At 44.9% G+C, this 18,862-nt stretch overlaps 1 protein-coding gene across 1 annotated transcript; it reads right to left on the bottom strand.

The window, feature by feature from the left end:
• Positions 1-2,456: 2,456 nt before the first annotated feature.
• Positions 2,457-14,453, bottom strand: TADA1 (transcriptional adaptor 1). Its single transcript, XM_081868367.1, has 8 exons — positions 14,240-14,453; positions 11,243-11,334; positions 10,808-10,873; positions 8,202-8,299; positions 5,725-5,934; positions 4,205-4,356; positions 3,939-4,101; positions 2,457-3,168 (listed from the first exon to the last, which is right to left on the bottom strand). The coding sequence occupies exons 1-8, from the start codon at positions 14,311-14,313 to the stop codon at positions 3,016-3,018; spliced, it is 1,008 nt and encodes a 335-aa protein (XP_081724493.1). The 5' UTR covers positions 14,314-14,453; the 3' UTR covers positions 2,457-3,015.
• Between the last annotated feature and the right edge of the window lie 4,409 nt (positions 14,454-18,862).

Here is an 18,862-nt window from a genome sequence, read left to right as displayed (position 1 = left end):
AGGCCCCAGAGAAGCGCTGCAGTAAGGTGGTTCTCTGTCCCAGGGGCTGCCTAGGGGCAGAGGAGAAGGGGTGACTGCCATTGCCAAACTCCTAGGGGGCTGTGGTCCCTTTGCCCCCCCCCCAAGTTGATGGGCATTGCTATTCAAATGGTGGGTGCGCTGTGTCTTGTGATCAGTTTTGTGGCGTGGGGCTTACCTGGCACCCCTGCTTAGCTTTCTTCTTTCTTCTACACATCTTTAAAGTTACAAAACGGAGGGCATTCCAGTGAAACCACTCGTGTTTTTACATCCATTTGAATGTTCTTAATAAACCTAGACATGCAAACCTTGACAGCTACCACTAGTAATTACAACCATTTTGCATTCCTGTTGTTCTCTTGTGTTCTGCTGCTAGAGGGCATAGAATCAAACCTAGGGATGCTAGTGCAGGCACAATTGCATGACCACTGGCCCCTTCAGCGTGAAAGGTGTGCAGCCTTAGCTGCTGCCAGATGTGGTAAAGCAGAACACCACTCCGGCAATAGCTGAGAGCCAATGTACACCAAGCAGTTCCCTTCCCCAATCTGGCATATCCACCCATCATTTGAGGCCCTTATTTGTGTGCCCCCTCCAAGGAGGTACAAAGGGTGACAACACAAGAATGGACCTTCTCTGTGGCGACTCCGTTTCTAGAGTGCTCTCTCCAGGGAGACACACATGGTGCCATCACTATAGTCTTTAGGTGCTAGTCAAAAACATTCTTATTTATCCAGAACCTACCTTTTAGTGGGGTGGGATAGAAATGGATCTGAGATGATAGATAGATGATAGATGATAGATGATGCTCATCTCACTTCAGGCCAAGGGACCCGGCGTTTGTCTGCAGACAGCTTTCCAGGTCATGTGGCTAGCATGACTAAACCGCTTCTGGCACAACGGGACACCATGACAGAAACCAGAGCACACGGAAATGCCATTTATTTTTTGTAAGTTGCTTTGAGTGCGGGAGAGTGGCAAATAAATAAATAAATAAATAAATAAATAAATAGAATAATCAGTCTTTCCCAATACCAGATACTCCAGCTTGCCCCACCCTCTGGCATCAGCAAGTACAGCGCTAACACCTGCAGCAGGGAAGTTTTCAGGGGCACAGCCGTAGGCATGAAGGCTGAAGATGGTCACCATGCACACACATGGATGTCAGGGCAACCAGAGTACTTGATGTCACCGGATGAGAGTGTGACAGGGAGCTAGTTTGGCACGATCCTGCTCCCTGATCTGTCTCAAGAAGTGAGGAATACTTCATGCCAGCTGTTGCCCCATCTATCCCCTCAGCAAACCAAGGCGCTGCCAAGTGGGAGCATTTAGGAGCAACTCTGTCAAGTGCTTGAGACACACTCACCATTTCAGAAGATGACCACAGAACAGACCCACCACCTACAACAGCAGAAGAGAGAGAGGGTGCAGCCTCCTAGCAGACCCTGAGTCTAGGATACATAGTTTTTGTGTCCTCCTTTTCGCATCAGAAGAAATAAAATTTATACTATTCTTACTGGACATAGAATCCAAAGAAGCACTGGAGATCTAGCATGGCTCAGGTCCCGGTTCAAACTCCAGTTTAGTCATGCTATCAAACAAACAAAGCCTGTGTAGGGGGCTTGTTCATGCACGTTAGTGGGTAATCCTTACAACAGCCTGAAAGGCAAGTTGGTTAACATCCCCATATTCCAAATAGAGGGTTCAGTGTGTAGCTTGCCTCAGGCCACCCAGAGTATTCATTGCTGAGGTGGGATTTGAACCAGGAACATTTTCATTTGTAACTCAGTCACAGAATCACAGAATTGTAGAGTTGGAAGGGACCCTGAGGGTCATCTAGTCCAACCCTCTGCAGTGCAGGAATCTTTTGCCCAGTGTGGGACTCAAACCCATGACCCTGAGATTAAAAGTCTCATGCTCTACTGACTGAGCTATCCCAGGTTAAATCTATTAGCTACTACATGACACCAGTGCAATTGGATTTCAACAAGTCATTATTACCAAGCTTCAAATTCCCACCTGTTTAATGGGGATCAAGAGCAAAACTTTTAATTCTATGCATGTTTACTGAGAATTAAGCTGCACTGAACATAGTGGCACTTACTTCTGAGCTAACATACACAAGGTTTGGGCTGAAAGGCTGATGGAAGCATGTTCCATTGAAATCAGTGAGACTTGCTTGCAAATAAATCTAATAGTCCTGAAAGGCAACATGGCTAATTTGGGGCAGTCTAGCACATTTGGGGTTGATTTTTCTTTGGTTTTATGAACTCTCTATGCTTAAATTACTTTTCAGCAACACTGTAATGAAAAATTCATGTTCAAGGGAATGCACTGGTGATTTGCCACTCTGGCAGTAGCTGGGAGACTGGCTGTTGATGTTTTACTTGTTTCATTTGAAACAAAAAAAAATGAGATAAAAAGATTCTCTTTTATGAGAATTGTCTTACAGCCGATTTTATTAACGTGGATCAATATTTTCCTCTTTTGTCATACATTATATAAACCCAACACAAAAGCTCTTTGCTATGTACAAAGCTCCTTGCTATAGTTGCAAAGGCAGCCCAGGGCAGCGGCTCAAACTGCAGCCCTAAAACTTGGCAACTCTAAGAACCAGCCTCTGTCAATCTCTGGCCACAATCCTTCATTCCATGAAGGGAATAATAACAGGAACAGGTTCTCCACAGCAAACAATGTCACTTTCCCTTTCCACAGTGACACAGAACTATTTTTGGAATGACTGCCGTGCACTGTGATTAAAAGAGGGTGCCGGGGCAAAGCATAAGCCTTGCTGAGGCACTGCTCTTTTATCCTTTCTAGAAGCAAGCACAAAGCACTCTGGTTTCTCAAGTAATATTTCCATAGGAAAGAAGTCCACATTCCACTTGGGAAAGCTGACACAATAATGCAAGTCCTGTGATCCCAAAGTCAAAATGCCCAACTGGCAGGTCCAGGAGATACCAGCCCAGCCGATCGTCAGCACTGGCCACTGCTTCTGCCTCAGCATGTCAGGAGTCCTTCCTTTGCAGCCAGCCGCTGCCGATGGATCTTGTCCTGCTGCAGCTCCTCGTGGTTTGGATGCCAGAGCTTCAAGATGATCCTTTCAATATTGAGGGCATAGACTGTGTGTGCAGGAACCACTTCTCGGTGGACCTGCAGGTTACATATGAGGAAATTTTGTTAGCAACATATTCTCAACTTAAAAGGCCTAAAATGTCCAACTGGAACTAATTGTGTGTTTCTTATTCTTAGTGCTGCATACACTACATAATCACCAGTCCAAGGGACAAAGTGTTTGATGCATGTGCCAATTAATTTTTCAAGATATACATCCTTCTTTTAGGGAAGGGCAGAATGTGTGCTCTGCACACAGAAGGTCCCGGGTTCAGTCCCCAGCATCTACAGTTAGGGCTGCTAGGGGCCCCTGTCAGAAATCCTGGACTTCTGCTATCAGTCACTGTAGACAGCACTGAGTTAGATGGAATGATAGTCTGACTCAGAATAGGGCGGCTTCCTATGTTCCTAGCATACAGTTTGGGAATTACTGTACCAAGAACTGTAAGGTGAATATGACCATTTGTTACACAACATGCATAGCTAAAAAGTGAGTTGTTGCCCTGTCCAATGTTTGCGATTCATAGAAAGATGACTCGATAAGTGTATGTAAGATCAGAAGTACATAGAGTGGGGACTGGGCCTGTTTGCCTAAATTTTAGGAGCTTCAGTAGGAAATTAAATTTAGTTCGCTGGAAAATCTAAAACAGTTGCTGGGTTAACAGCTAGATACAACCTGGAAGTTTATGTAGTGCATATGCACTTATACCGAAAAGAGCATTTCCTTCCTACAGTCCCAAGGTTACTTATGTTGGGGTTTTGCCAACACTCTCTCCAAGCCAAGCTAACTAGCAGAATAAGGAAATTACCTGCAGAGCTTCAAAGAGGTCATACATGTTGACTGCTGGCAGAGTTGCTGGAGAGGTGTCCCCAGAACATGCTAGGAGTAGGGCTGCTTGCTGCTCAGCATCATCAGGAGGTGGGTGGGAAGCAAGGTTTTGACCAGGAGGGGGAGCTAAGCATGTGGGAGGGCTAGAAAAAGAGAAATAGGGAGGGAAAGAGGAATGAATGAAAAACGCTATTTTCATATTCTAAAGTTCTGTCCTGCACCACATTAAAATAGGTACTTTCTTACCACTCAGTTAAGTTGTTGTAAGCAATAACACTATTCTTCAGATAAGGCTGTGGGTTCACATTGCTTCCAAAGGCATACTTGAAGTGACCATCTCTGAGACGGTAGGCCTTTCTCCTTGATATTACAGATGCAAGGATATCCTTAAGGTGCTTCTGCGGAGACAGAACTCATATTTACTGCTCATGATGAGTACCAAGAACAATTCCCAGTTCCCGTCCTGTGATTATTACATTGTAAATGCTTTGCACGACACCCAAGCCTGAAACCAGAACACCCACTGCTCAGGCTGCAGAGCTTTATGCCCTCCACTATCAAGTCTGCCAAAGAAATTGCAGACTGAATTGTTACCCAGAAGCAACCCAGGGAATCAGTGCATCTCATTAGCATAGCCACACATCAGCCTGATCCAAATCTACACAACTTATCTTCTAAGATGACGACCCTGGCAGACTTAGTGTCAGGACCCCCACTCTAAGCAGCAACAGGGACTCTGACTCATAACTGAAACGAGGAGGGATAGCCAGAGTTATTGGACTGGCGGCACTGGAACTAGAGTTGCTGGAAACTGACATAAGCCCTTTAGATTAAGGACTCTTAGGAACTTTTGCTAATTCATGTTTGCCATGTTCCACTATAAAGGCAGGGAGGAGCAAAAGAAATAGTGGCTCCAAGGTTAACATCAAAAGCAGATAATAGACTAGGGGAGATGTATCCCCATCTTATCTTCCCCAACTTCACTCCCTCACAATCTCTTACCCACACTCCCTTTATCCTCCAGCCCAGCTCACTTCCAGAGGTGCCTGAAGCAAAGAGAATGGGAACCTCAGGGGGAGAAGGGTTCAATTACCCTCACCCACAGTCTGATGCAGGATGCAAGCCCCTTCATTCTGTTTTATATCTGAATGGGGTAGGCATGTGAGAAACAAGCATAAGGTCCTGAATTCTGCAGACACTTTTTGCAAATCACAGGCCTAATCCTCACATAGGTGACGCCTCTTCTCTGTATTCACACTGAATCATCACAGAAAAGCAGAAGGCAAGTCAATCCCTGTACTTGTGAGTGTGGTAGAGCCTGGTTGAACTTTGGATCATGGCCAATGCAGATATGTACAACTAAGAGCTAAAAAAGAAGAAGAGAGAAAGCAAAAAGGTTGAGATGCTTAGAAATCCGAGGCAGGGAGTCAGATTTTCATCAGAGCCAGAGATGGCTTTGTTTTCTTTCATTCAGCACTTATGCCAGTATTACCGGTAAATGCTTTATAAAGTCCAAGTTTGTATGCCAGCAGAGTTACAGAAAAAGCTCAGCCTGCCTTACTCATACACTGAGAAAGAACACCAAAAGTGCTATCATATATGCTTGCAAAGGCTGGTTTTGTTTTGTTTTTTGTTTTGTTTTGTGGGTATCTGTTTTGCTTATTTCTATAGTGATAGCTAGTTTTAACTCCATACCATACACAAAATAAGACATTTTCTGCCTGCAGCAAAACCGGGACCACATTTTTCCTTCTGTGTTATCTCACCTCCACAGCATAGACAACAACTGTCACTGCCTCTTCAGTGACATTATCCAGTCCGTGCTCATAAGCAGTGACAATCATCCTTCCCTCCAGCTGGCCCCAAGTGGGAAGCATCATTGTATGTGAACAGAGCTTCAGATCATCATCTTCTTGGGGGTCCTTGGCCACAAACTGCTGAGCTCCAGATAATGGATTCTGAGGCTGGAATCGGTGCTGTTAAGTATAACAATACATTTCAGCTGTCTAAGTTAAAACACTGAGCGAGATTAAATAATGCTCCATTTGGACACATAACCTGCCACTTTCTTAAGACTTCAGAGAGATAAGAGAAATTAAACACATTATTTCATCATAGCAGCCCCCTAAACTGCAATCCTATACATGAAGAAAGCCCTACAGAGTTCAACAGTACACACTCTGGGATAGGTGCATATAGGGTTGAACTCTTAAGGATATAGATCACATCTGCAGCTCCACAGAAATACACAAAAACAGTGTGGTATCCAACTTCTTACTGGGCATTTCACAATTATTCCTACCCAGTTTATTTATGTATGCATTCTTATCATGTTTTTGCAATTTTACCACTAGCATGTACATTTATACAGTCATACCTCATGTTACGTCTGCTTCATGTTACGTTCTGTCCCACGACGACCCGGAAGTACTGGAAAGGGTTACGCCGCTCGCGTATGCGCAGACGCGCAAAATGATGTCAAGCGCATGCGCAGAAGCGACAAATCGCAACCCGCGCATGCGCAAACACGCCGCTGCGGGTTGCGCTCCTTTCATGTTGCAAACGGGCCTCCGGAACAGATCCCGTTCGCAACCAGAGGTACCACTGTACATGAGTTTAGTCTATTCAGCTATTCAGTCTATTGTGTAACTAATTCTCAAAACAATCTTCTTCTGTCTAAGCCTCTTTTATATATTTGCACATTAAATAAACTTCTTTGTTGCAAGTTGTGAAAGACAGGAAGCCTCTTGAGCATTTTTTTCCATTTATTTGAGTATAAGATAGAACTCTACCAATTTTAACCATATGGATGGTTATGCTGATTTTATTAATGTAAGCAATTTGTAGGCTACAAAAAGGAATAGCCGCCATAGTTGAGAGCACATTCTCTGCACCAAAAGCAGAGAATATTGTTTCTCATTAATCTCACTTGCACTTTTGAGAGTCCCTATCTTCATGCTTGTGGAGAAGAGATTGATAATATTAAAACTGTATCAGAAGACACCTCAAAAACCAGAAGGGGCAAAGCATGACTTGGCATGTTGGAAGGTGCGTCTTTAATACCCATACATCTTTAGAACTGCTGCGAATAATGACATCCACTGGCTCCCTAAGCCATTCTGCTCTTCTCCTTCCCTTTTCCTCCTCCATCCAAGCTCATGCAAAAGCCTTTGAAATTACATTAGGCAAATCTGCCTGTCCTTTAAGGTTGGCTGTTGCATCTCTCTTATGTGTGCCACTGACGGCCTGCTAAGGGCTTCTGCTGCAGTGGCACCTCATATGTAGAACTCCCTGCCCCAAGAGGTTATCTTCCCCTTTATTTGTGTTCTGCCAGTAACTGAAAACTTTCCTTTTAAAACAAGCTTTTATTTATTTTATTTCATACAATTTATACACCACTTGCTTGTAAAATAATCTCAGAATGGTTTACAAAAAAGATAAATCAATAAGAAAAGTTAACAACAATTATTTAAGACTTTCCTAAACTTTTAAAATAACAATATACTAAAAACAGATTAAAACTCACATCAATTTTCTAAGCATCTGGATAGGATTGTCTAAAAAAATATGTTTTAGCAAGTACCCAAAAGAGTAGAGTGAAAGCACCTGCCTGATATAAATATGCAGGGAGTTCCAGAGAGCAGGTGCTGCCACACGAAAAGACTGAGTTCTTACAAATGCAGAATGGTTATTAAGTGGCACCTATACCAGGGCCTGTTCCACTTTTGATTTTATTGCTACTCAACTGTATCAGTTGCTGGTGCTGCTCTTTTGGTGTTTGCTTTCAGCTGCTGTTTCTGGCTTCATAATTTGTATTCTAATAGTTGGGTCATTGTTGCTTTTGTGTTTGCATTTCATTTGCATGCCACTTTGAGCAACTCCTTTGGGAATGGCAAAAAGTGGGGTATTCATACTTTAAAAAAAAAATCTAAGAAGTCTGCCAAGTAACCGTTGGCCAAAATTCCAGTCCCAGATCGAGTTCTTCCCTTCTGCTCTCCCAACATCATTATCTGAAACATTTCCACACTGCTAAACCACCTCAGTGGCTACCACTGGTGGAGGTGTGGAAATGCACAGCGTAGTGATGCGCCTGGTGAACTGTACTAAAGGTTTTGGAGAGTGTCGGGAACTTGAGCTGGGGCTGCTATTTATGATAGCAGTTCTGCATTTCTTATCATTTTGGTTTGCAACATCTAGGCTTAGTTTTCCTCTTTCTAATGCATGTAAGAATGGACAAACTTACATCAAACTTCTGCCGAACGGAGGAAAACTTTTTCTTCCCCTTGGGCTTCCCTGGTTTTGTTGCAGAACCTCCTGTCCATGGCAAAGAGCCAGCACCCTCTGGAAATGGAAAAGAAGAAAACAGTAAGTCTTAGATTTGGCAAGGATCTAAACCTCTATTGCATCCTGTCCAATTTAAATATCCTGGTCATCACCGTCTATCACAAGTGCCAGAGGTTGCTTATGCTCTACTCCAGCAACCTCAGCTTCCCAAACCACAGTTTCCACTTTTCTGGGCTGAGCTATTTTCTGCTACTCACACCCAGCATCACACTCATGTCTCTGAACCACAGTCAATATATTTTATAGTGTGCTCTCTGGAGCAGAAAGACTCCTTTTTATTATGTGTTTATACATTACTTACATCAGTGGGGCACTTAACTGGTTGCGATACTGAAGAATGGCATACTTTAAAACAACACTTCGCAGCATAAAGTTTGAAGTCCAGCACAAAGTTTGGCAAAATGAGGAACACAGCACGGTTACCCTGATGAGAGTGCAACTGCTAGACAGCTGGGGTGAGGAGAACCAGGGGAAGAACAAGACCACCAGGGCTTCCTAAAGCACCCTATTGTGGCAAAAACTCCATGGACATGGAAGAGCAACGATCACACAGAGACAGAACATGAATCTCAGTGAGACTTGATAAATAAGAGTGTGCTGCTTCTGGGCATAACGAAAGCATCTTTGAAGAGAGGTAAAAATAGACCCCCTTGACTTATGATAATCTGTTGTGAGTCAAAGAAGAGCAAACTGTCGTCTTCTCTTGCAAGCTCCAAACTGTACTTTAATCACTTTCACAATAGGTCTTCCACCTGACTCCCTGAAGGACTTCTGGAGATTGTTCTGTGTGTGGCAGCTCACAAATCTACCCAATTAGACAGAATCAAGGCAAGTCTTTTTCCCCCAACACATTCGGGATCAGATTTGTACTTCTGAAACAGAATTCTGAAAAACATTTAACACTGCAGTCTCAAGCACACTTACTTTCATTTCAAGTAAATGTGCTTATGAATGCGTTGCTTCCATTATCATGACTTTACTGTGTAGGTTATGCTCAATATAAGGTTTATTTAATCTTAAGACAAGCAAAATATGGGCATTTCAACCTGTTCCTACAAACTAGGTATGCTCCTCAGACCCATTAGTCCCACTGTATGATGAAGCTGGCAGGCTGCTCACAATTAGCTCAAAGAGAAATCAACCCAGATGGTTTACACTTGTCATGTGTGGGGCTGATGAGAGGATGAAAGTCTCCAGTTTCTTCTGGGGGCTTTTAAGCCTGAGTCATAGAAAGGGAGGGAGGAGGAGGATAAAGAGATTTGGTGATCAATCTACCTGCATCCCCAGGTGAGGAGGCCTGAGAGAAAGGCAGGAAAAAGTACAGGTGCCCAAAGATCTGAGGGTATGATCACAGTGCAATGATCACAGCTGCAATCGTGGGTAGAGGGGGAACTGTTGGCCTTCCAACCAGTCAATCAAGTTTGATATCACCTTTGCCTATTTGCAGATATTTATGGTGAGGCAGCCTAAGGAAGCATTCTAGGAATAGCTACAACTGTCCTATTTAAAAGAGAAGACTCCCTGGAAAAGACCCTGATGTTGGGAAAGATTGAGGGCACAAGGAGAAGGGGATGACAGAGGACGAGATGGTTGGACAGTGTTCTCGAAGCTACAAACATGAGTCTGACCAAACTGCGGGAGGCAGTGGAAGACAGGAGTGCCTGGCGTGCTCTGGCCCATGGGGTCACGAAGAGTTGGACACGACTAAACGACTAAACAACAACAATGTCCTATTTAAAAAACCACAGAGAGAAAATGAATGCTGCTTCTGTGTGCTTCATTCCAACTCCCGTGCCAAGGCTTAATATGAAAACTTCAGGGTCCCTCCTCTATTCATATGTGTCCCACTTTCCTGGGTCTATTCATTCTGCAGTACACATCTGCAACTGAAGTTACTTATCAATAGCATCCTTAAGATCCCTGCCAATGTCATTTACAATAATGAAAGATATATATATTTCCAGGTTTCAAAGAAAGCTATTTTGGGAAGGAAGCAGCTCTATTTGTTTCTGAGAAGTACCGTATTGGCTCGAATACAAGCAGCACCTGAATATAAACCGCACCTTTAAAATTGGAGGGAGGGAAAGAAAAAAAGAAAATATACCCAAATATAAGCTGCTCCATTCCTTGCTGCTCCTGGCTGCATGGGGGGGGGGGGAGCTGCGCTGCGTTGCCGGCGGCCTTTCCCCTTCCTCGCTCTCTCCCTTCCCGACCTTGGGGGAGAAGATGGGGGACTACATGTGGGGCGGGCACCACTTTGCCGTGCTCCTGGCGCTGTTTGCCCTGCACTCCTGGCTGCATACCACAAGGTATAAGCCGCACTTTAACTTTTCACGGTAAGAATTTTGGAAACAAGTGAGGCTTATATTCAGGCCAATATGGTAAAACAGACTCAGCATGCATCTAACCATACTAAAATGAATATTAGAATTGCTGCTGAAGTAAACACACTACAGCTCTTTCTCCTAAAGTCCAGGTGCATGAGCGTTTTTACAGTCGACTTACCAGGTGCAGAAACCAAGATCTGGCATCGCGTGAGAATAGCCAACAGGAAGTCATTGTGAGAATGGACTGCCAAAAGAAAAGAAGTCCACATAAAGATGTCAGCACGCCATCTTACAAAAAAACATTGCACTTGCCTCAGCATCATATAGTGGCATGGAAGATGCCCCTTGAGTCTACACAGCAAGTACAGAACTAGATACAGAACTAGAGGTGCTTGAGCAATGCCTGATGCAATCTCCGAAACCAAAGGGGTGGCTAAACATTGTCTTCATTGATCAGGGTGCAAGTTCAGTGCCCTATAGTTCAACCCACCCCATGGCCTGCTCATATCATTACTGTACAGTATTCATTACTGTATAGTATTGCAGCTAACCCCCAAGTTCAGCATGAGATTCATGGAAGCCACATAGAGCAACTCACATATAGTTTTCTTACCATTTTCTTGTGTCAGGAGCCTCCGCGCTTCTAGGTCAAACTCTTCTTTGCTGATCTTTTGCTTAAACCACAGCTTCAAATTAGCCCAGTATCTGTGAAATATATAAATAATGCACCCTCAATACTAGCCTTCGCTTCTCAACAATCTACTCTTTCCCTCTTCAACCCTTTAGGAGAGACTATCATGCAGTTTCATACATTAGAGCAGTGTTTCCCAACCTTGGGCCTCCAGCTGTTTTTGAACTACAATTCCCATCATCCCTGACCACTGGTCTTGTTAGCTAGGGATGATGGGAGTTGTAGTCCAAAAACAGCTGGAGGGCCAAATTTGGCCACCACTGCATTAGAGGAACCTCAGGGGTTATCTAGTCCAAAGACAAGCAGAACTTCAATCAGAGTTAATAAATTTAAGGAACAATTTGACCATCAGGACTCTCTGTTGAATATCAGAGCCTGGAAACAGAACATAGCACTATGGAAAATTATGTAACTGCAATACTCAATCTGAAAATAATAAAGTCAAATTTTACACCTCAAGTTCCTGGCTCCAGCATAATCCTACGTGTACTAATTACACAATTCAAAGAAAGCAGCTGGAAATTGCCATGGAAGTGATTCAGTTTATGCTGGCTTTTTTCAGTGTTTCCCCTGAGGTAATTAAAAATTGTGTTCTTTGCAATTAAACCATGGTTATATTAAGGGCTTTCTTTCTTTTTTAAGAAAAAGAGGTACTGGAACTTGTTGGCCATTTTTTAGGGGGAGGACGTCTCTTCTTCGCCTACTTGCCCCACCGCCATGGGAGAAAAATAAAACAGGTAGGTGGTCTTTCAACAACTGGCCTACATTACAAGCCATAGCTGACTTTGTCACAACTGCCTCTCCCCCACCCCACCGTCATGTACTGCCCCCCCTAAAAAATAATAATTCTGGGCATTTCAATTCAGTGAAGGGCTGGTAGATCTCTGCCCTAGTAATTCTTGTCTGTTTTGTTTTAAATATATATTAAGCTGCAACAAGAAAATCTGTCTACGGACGAATGCCAGCAGGAAGATCAAGGCAATTAACCAACAACCAGTTTAAATTGGCATTAAACAATATTAGCTGAAACACAAAATATTACATAAAGAAGCTTACAAATGTTACATTGGGCATCACAGAATTACCTATTACTGAAAGTAGAAACTAGCTTCACCTTTCCCACCTACCCCTTTCCCCTATATACCATGTGTTCTTTGAAATATTGAGGCAACTCAAACAAGCTTATCCCAGGGCTTCAGGGACGGTCCAATAAAATTATTTATAATTTTATTTTCAGCTTTTACAACTATTTTGACAAGAAATACCAAATCTTTACAAATTTAATTTACTTCCCCCTCGACTTCCCTTCCCTCCTTTCTGAGGTTATTTATTTCATATATTTTTATTACTGCATATCCAATTAAAATATATTTACAAATTTTTCCTTATCTTCCCCTTGATTGTCTCTTACTGCACGTTTCTATATCAGTCCCACTAATGTTTTAATTTGTTTACAGTGTGTCTTCAAATAGTTCAATACATTTCCCCATTCTATTTTAAAAAGAAGAGAAGAGTGGTCCTTGAGCTTTGGGCACCTGAGGTGAACTACAAAATGCTCCTCCGCAGATGCAGCCATTTCTGCCACTGTGGCAGTGGGCAATGCATTCCTTGGAGGCCACATCTGCTACCTTTGCGGATCCTGCCACCTGAGGTGGTCACCTCACCTTGCCTCATGGGTGGGCCAGCCCTGCCAGGTTTATATTCTCTCTAGCACAGGGCACTGTGCTCTTATTTAGATATTCCTATTCTATTAGACAAGCCTACCCAGATGTTTAGGGAAGCGGGTGGCGCTGTGGGTTAAACCACAGAGCCTAGATCAGAAGGTTGGCGGTTCGAATCCCCGCGACGGGGTGAGCTCCCGTTGCTCGCTCCCTGCTCCTGCCCACCTAGCAGTTCGGAAGCACGTCAAAGTGCAAGTAGATAAATAGGTACTGCTCCGGTGGGAAGGTAAACGGCGTTTCCGTGCGCTGCTCTGGTTTTGCCAGAAGCAGCTTATTCATGCTGGCCACATGAACCGGAAGCTGTGCGTCGGCTCTCTCCACCAGTAAAGCGAGATGAGCACCGCAACCCCAGAGTTGGTCACAAGTGTACCTAACGGTCAGGGGTCCCTTTACCTTTACCCAGATGTTTAGAAAGTTTGTGTGAGTTTCATAGTCTATTCCATTTTGGTTCTCTGCCTCTCTCTCTCTGGGTGTGTTTTTAATTAGGGTTGTAAAAGAAGTACGGTAAATGCTGATTTTTATTGTTTTCATCTTTTTTTGTTGATTCACCTTGAGAGGTCCCTCCACATGACCTGCTTGCCCACTTGCAGTTGCCCATAAGACCCATTCCGCATGTGTGGGACCCTGATTGGGGAGTGTGGCCTTTGGAACTCCCTGCCTCTGGAGACCGAGCAGGCTGCGCTCTTCTGCACCTGCTCAAAACACACCTGTTTGGGCAAGGCTAGACCCAAACGTTTGGAAATGCTGAAGTGAATTTTGATCCATTCTGCTGGTATTTTCACTTTTAAGTAAGTCGGATTGCGAACTTCCCTCGATTTCATTCTCTTTTCCGTAGACCGCGGGGAGGTTTGGTTTGTTTGCTTTTCGTACGGTGGAGCGATATATAAATTTTATGAAATAAATAAAACGAGAACATAAAACGAAAGGCCGCCGCTCTTTCCGCTCGACGCCACTTTCATGCCCGCAGCGAGATATCGGCGAGCAGAGATTCGGGGCGGCCGGAACAAAGAAATGAGAATGTGGAAGGACTCGGGCAGTAGCCGCCCGCCCGCCCGCCCACCCCGGCAAGGCCCGCCCTGCGGGTGCGAAGGACAAATCGAGGCCGGCGCTCGGGCACGGCCTACTAGGCCCCTCGCGCAGGGCGCGGCGGCTAAGCGGCCGAGAGAGAGAAGGTGAAAGGGCCCCGCTCCTCACTCACTGCTTGACGTTCTCGCCCAAAGCCTCGCTCAGGTTCTTCTTGGCCGCCTCCAGCTCGCTCACGTAGGTCGCCATGGCTCCCCGCGCCGCCCGCCCGCTCCGCTTTGGCCGGCCGGCCCCGGCGCGCCAACCTCAGAGACGATCCGGGACGGGTTCGTTTTGCTTTTTGGTTTCGCAGCTCCCGGCCGTAATTCCTCCGCTCCTCTCGCGCTCGCAGAGTTACTTACTGCCTCTGACTAAACAAATTCCTTCCAGCTGCACCTGAAAGACCAACTAAGTCAGTTCTTGGTATGAGCTTTCGTGTGCATGCACACTTCTTCAGATACACTGTATGTATCTGTATGTATGTGTGTATCTGAAGAAGTGTGCATGCACACGAAAGCTCATACCAAGAACTAACTTAGTTGGTCTTTAAGGTGCAGCTGGAAGGAATTTGTTTTGTTTTGACTATGGCAGACCAACACGGCTACCTATCTGTAACTGCCTCCGACTAGTATAGAATCCGAGAATTGTAGAGCTGGGAGGGACCCGAGGGTCATCTAGTCCAACCCCCTGCGATGCAGGCATGTCAGCAAAAGCATCCATATCTGCTTAATGAACCTCCAAAGGAGGAGCGTTTCCCACCTTCCTAGGAGGTGGAGGGAAGCGGGGTGCTGAGGAAAAGCTAAACTAGGGTTCAGGGCTGCTGTTCTTGGATGTAGCCATCTCAATTAACCGGGAAATGTTCTTAAGTCACACCTGCTAATAGGTAGAAGGACAAAATTCAGATCATATTGCAGGGACAGCCAAGTGGCCACAAAGTAATTTATATCTAGCAACTGGCAGGCAGCTTTTAATCAAAATGTGGCAGAAAACATTCCCACTCCTGGCTCCATTATTACCAAATAATGGAGGCATACAATTTGGACAAAAAAGTTGGTTTCCAGGTGGAAAAATCAAAATTGGAAACAAAATTGTTAGATTCAAAAATCAAGAATTTGTCAAGAATGTATAACTTGCTGTTGAAATGGAACACTCAGGATGAAATGGTGAAATCTGATATGATTAAATGGGCACAAGATGTTGGACATAACATAATGATGGCTGACTGGGAACAGTTATGGACCACAGGTATGAAATTTACGGCATGTAATGCCCTAAGAGAAAATTTAATGAAAATGATTTATAGGTGGTACATGACACCAGTCAAGCTTGCAAAAATTTACCATTTGCCCGAAAATAAATGTTGGAAATGTAAAGAGACTGAAGGTACATTCTTTCACCTTTGGTGGACATGCCCAAGGATTAAGACATTCTGGGAGATGATCTATAATGAAATGAAAAAGGTATTCAAATATGCATTCCTGAAGAAACCAGAGGCCTTTCTCCTGGGCATGGTCAGCCAATTGGTGCCAAAGAAGGATAGAACTTTATGTATGCAACAACAGCAGCAAGTATACTTATCGCGAAGTATTGGAAGACACAAGATTTACCCACCCAGGAAAAATGGCAGATGAAGTTGATGGACTACATGGAACTGGCGGAAATGACTGGCAGAATCCGAGACCAGGGAGAAGAGTCGGTGGAAGAAGACTGGAAAAAGTTTAAAGACTATTTACAGAAATACTGTAAAATTAATGAATGTTAGGAAAATGCGGGAATGAAGTTATATGGCTTTAGTAGAAATGTTATAAGGAATTAAGTATAAATAGATTATTAGGCTATTAAAGGAAAAAATAAGGTTAGAATATGTTAAGATAATTATAGGATAGAAAACAGAGGAAGATGGAAAGGAATTGCTGAAACAATTAACAGAAGTGGCATACAAAAAGGGAGGTGAGAGGAGGTCGTTGAAACAAGTGAATGAAAGATAAGATATTGAAATTGTTTGATGTGTTTTAAACTGGTTTTGTTTTGATTTGTTAATTTAATGTGTTAGTGTTATGTAGTGTTTTTGTATTGTATTGTTCCTTTTTTTCTTTTTTTCTTTTTGTTGTTTGTAGTGTTTAAATTGTTGGAAAACTAATAAATATTAATTTAAAAAAACCCCAGAAAACATTCCCACTCCTAAGAAACACCTTTATGATTTTTAAGAGATAAGAAACACTAAACATTTCAATGTTACATTGCTCTTTGTGATGTGCACAGCCCCAACCAGCCCGAGCGCATGTGCGCCATAAGCAAAAAGCTCTTACCTTTAGGTGGTGCCAACAATTCCCTACAACCTGAGCACCTCTGGGTGGGCAAAATACATTTCTAGCCCCTGAAGCAGATTAGAGCTGACCCCAAAATATCAAAGCTGGCTAGCTCTGCATTTCAGCTGAGGGACTTCATATTTTGACGTAATTTTAATCTGTTTTAGCGTTTTAACTTAAATATGTTTTAAAGTATGGTTGTGATTTTTTTTCTTGCTTTATCTTTTCATAAACCATTTTGAGGGGGGGGTTTACCACTAAGTGGTGTAAAATTTTATGACTATATGCCACCCTTCATCCATGCAACACAGAACTGAACTTACAGATCAGATAATAATAATAATAATAATAATAATAATAATAATAATAATGAATAATAATAATAATGAATAATAATAATTTATTATTCATACCCTGCCCATCTGGCTGGGTTTCCCCAGCTACTCTGGGCAGCTCCCAATCAAATATTAAAAGCACAATACAGCATTAAACATTAAAAGCTTCCCTAAACAGGGCTGCCTTCTTTTAAAAGTAGGATAGTTGCTTATTTCCTTGACATCTGATGGGAGGGCATTCCACAGGGTGGACGCTACCACCGAGAAGGCCCTCTGCCTGGTTCCCTGTAACCCCACTTCTCACAGCGAGGGAACCGCTAGAAGGCCCTCGGAGCTGGACCTCAGTCTGGGCAGAACGATGGGGCATATTAATTCAGTGTATTATTATTGTTATTGTTAAGTTATGGGCGAACATAGCAGACGACACAGCGATTTCTCCAGAGCAGCTCTTTACTTGCAAGCAGGACAGAACTGAACAGCAAACAGCTCAGCCAGCCTGCTTTTATAGGCAGCCGGCTGTCAACATTGTAGCAACAACAACCCAGAGTTTCCCGCCTAAAATAACTGACGTGGACCTGAGTGAAAACTATCTACAGACCTGAGTGAAAACTAACTACATTATCCCCCTGCTGGCCCAGGGTGAAACTTCACTACATAACACCCCTCCCCACCGAGATAAGGCGTTAGTTATAATCGTAATGGTTTCCTTATATACAGCACTACGCGTAATGGTTCAATTAGGCACAAAAGCATGTTGGTTACATTTCCCATCCTTAGACCAACAGTGATACATGTCCAACAACATAGTCCTTTAAATAAGTTGGGCGCTTGGAAACTCTGCCAGACCGCCGGGGACTGGTAGCCAAGTCCGGGGGGCCACACAATTCTTGCTGAGGCTGTGGCGCGACCCTAGGTGGCGTTGAAACCAAATCCCCTGGATCCGCTGCTGTGGGTGGAGCCTCCGCAAGTAGAGTGGTCTGAGTCTGTGGTAAGTCTGGCAGACCCTCTGAAGCGGCTTGGTTCGGCTCCACGCTGGCAGTTTGCGAGGGAGGTGTAGGTGGAGCCTCGCCATCTGTAAGTGTCTCTTCTGGAGCCACAAGCGCAGTTGGGGGCACCACGGTAGTGTCCAAGTCCCCAACCCTGCGCCTAAGCTGGTCTATGTGCCGGCGCCACAAGCGTCCGTCTTCGAGTGCCACCTGGTACGAGCGAGATCCAGTGACTCCCACTACTGTGGCTGGCACCCAAGGAATGTCCCCCACATAGTTCCGGGCAAAGACCTGGTTTCCTGGGACAAATGACCGTGCCCCCAACTGCACTTGTATGTGAGCAGTGGTGTAGCGTGGGTTGTCAGCACCCGGGGCAAGGCAAGTAATTTGCGCCCCTAACCCCTAACCTGCCGCCGCTCCCAGCTTCTTCTTGCTGCTGCCTGGGCTGGGGTATTTACGATAAGGTAGCCACGGCGGTGGCGGCGGGTCTGTGTCAGGTGATCTAAGGTGAGTTGCCGCTGGCGCTGCCGCCCAAACGACGCCACTTGCCCGGAGGAGGAGGAGGGCAGAGAGGCGAGGAAAATGCAACATGGCCCAGCAGCTGCAGCAGCAGCGGGGCTGTGAGGAGGGGCTGCCGGGCGCGCCCTCCGCAGCGAGCACTGAGAGCCGCTGCCTGCCAGACGCCTTCAGCCCGGACGCGCGCACAGCTCGTCGGTTCCGCGAGACATGGGGCTCTGCTACAGCCTGCGCCCAAGGCTCTTCGGCGACTCCGGAGGCGGCGAGCGCCCCCCCCCAGATGTTGCGCCCGGTGCGGCCGGCCCCCCCTGCACCCCCCACGCTACGCCACTGACTTGGTTTTCCTCCTTCCAGGATCAAGATCATCAGGAGCGTGTCCTGGCGTTCGGATTGAGGGAAGTGACCGGCCTTTAGGTGTTTGGCCTGGATGGGGGGACTTGGCCCCTCTGCCAGGCTAGGCCACAAAACCTTTTTTCTTTTTGGCGTGCTCTGCCAGTCCCAAGAGGCATTTTGTGGCCTTCTCAGCTGTAGGCCACATTTGTGGCTTGGCCCTAGAGTGGTGGCATGTAGGTCCAACTCCTGGGACGAGGTTAGTGGAAGGGCATGCTGAGGA

This window comes from Podarcis erhardii (assembly GCF_964252035.2).
Source record: "Podarcis erhardii genome assembly, chromosome: 6".
NCBI lineage: Eukaryota > Metazoa > Chordata > Lepidosauria > Squamata > Lacertidae > Podarcis > Podarcis erhardii.
Note: the sequence above shows the minus strand (reverse complement) of the source record. Positions and strands in the feature narration are given on the sequence as shown.

Excerpts from the sequence above, each read along its gene's own strand:
- TADA1 (XM_081868367.1), bottom strand. The coding sequence starts at position 14,313 with ATGGCGACCTACGTGAGCGAGCTGGAGGCGGCCAAGAAGAACCTGAGC. Across the intron at positions 10,874-11,242 it reads GCTCCTGACACAAGAAAATG|TCCATTCTCACAATGACTTC; the intron begins GTAAGAAAACTA and ends TTCTTTTGGCAG. Across the intron at positions 8,300-10,807 it reads GATCTTGGTTTCTGCACCTG|AGGGTGCTGGCTCTTTGCCA; the intron begins GTAAGTCGACTG and ends TTCCATTTCCAG.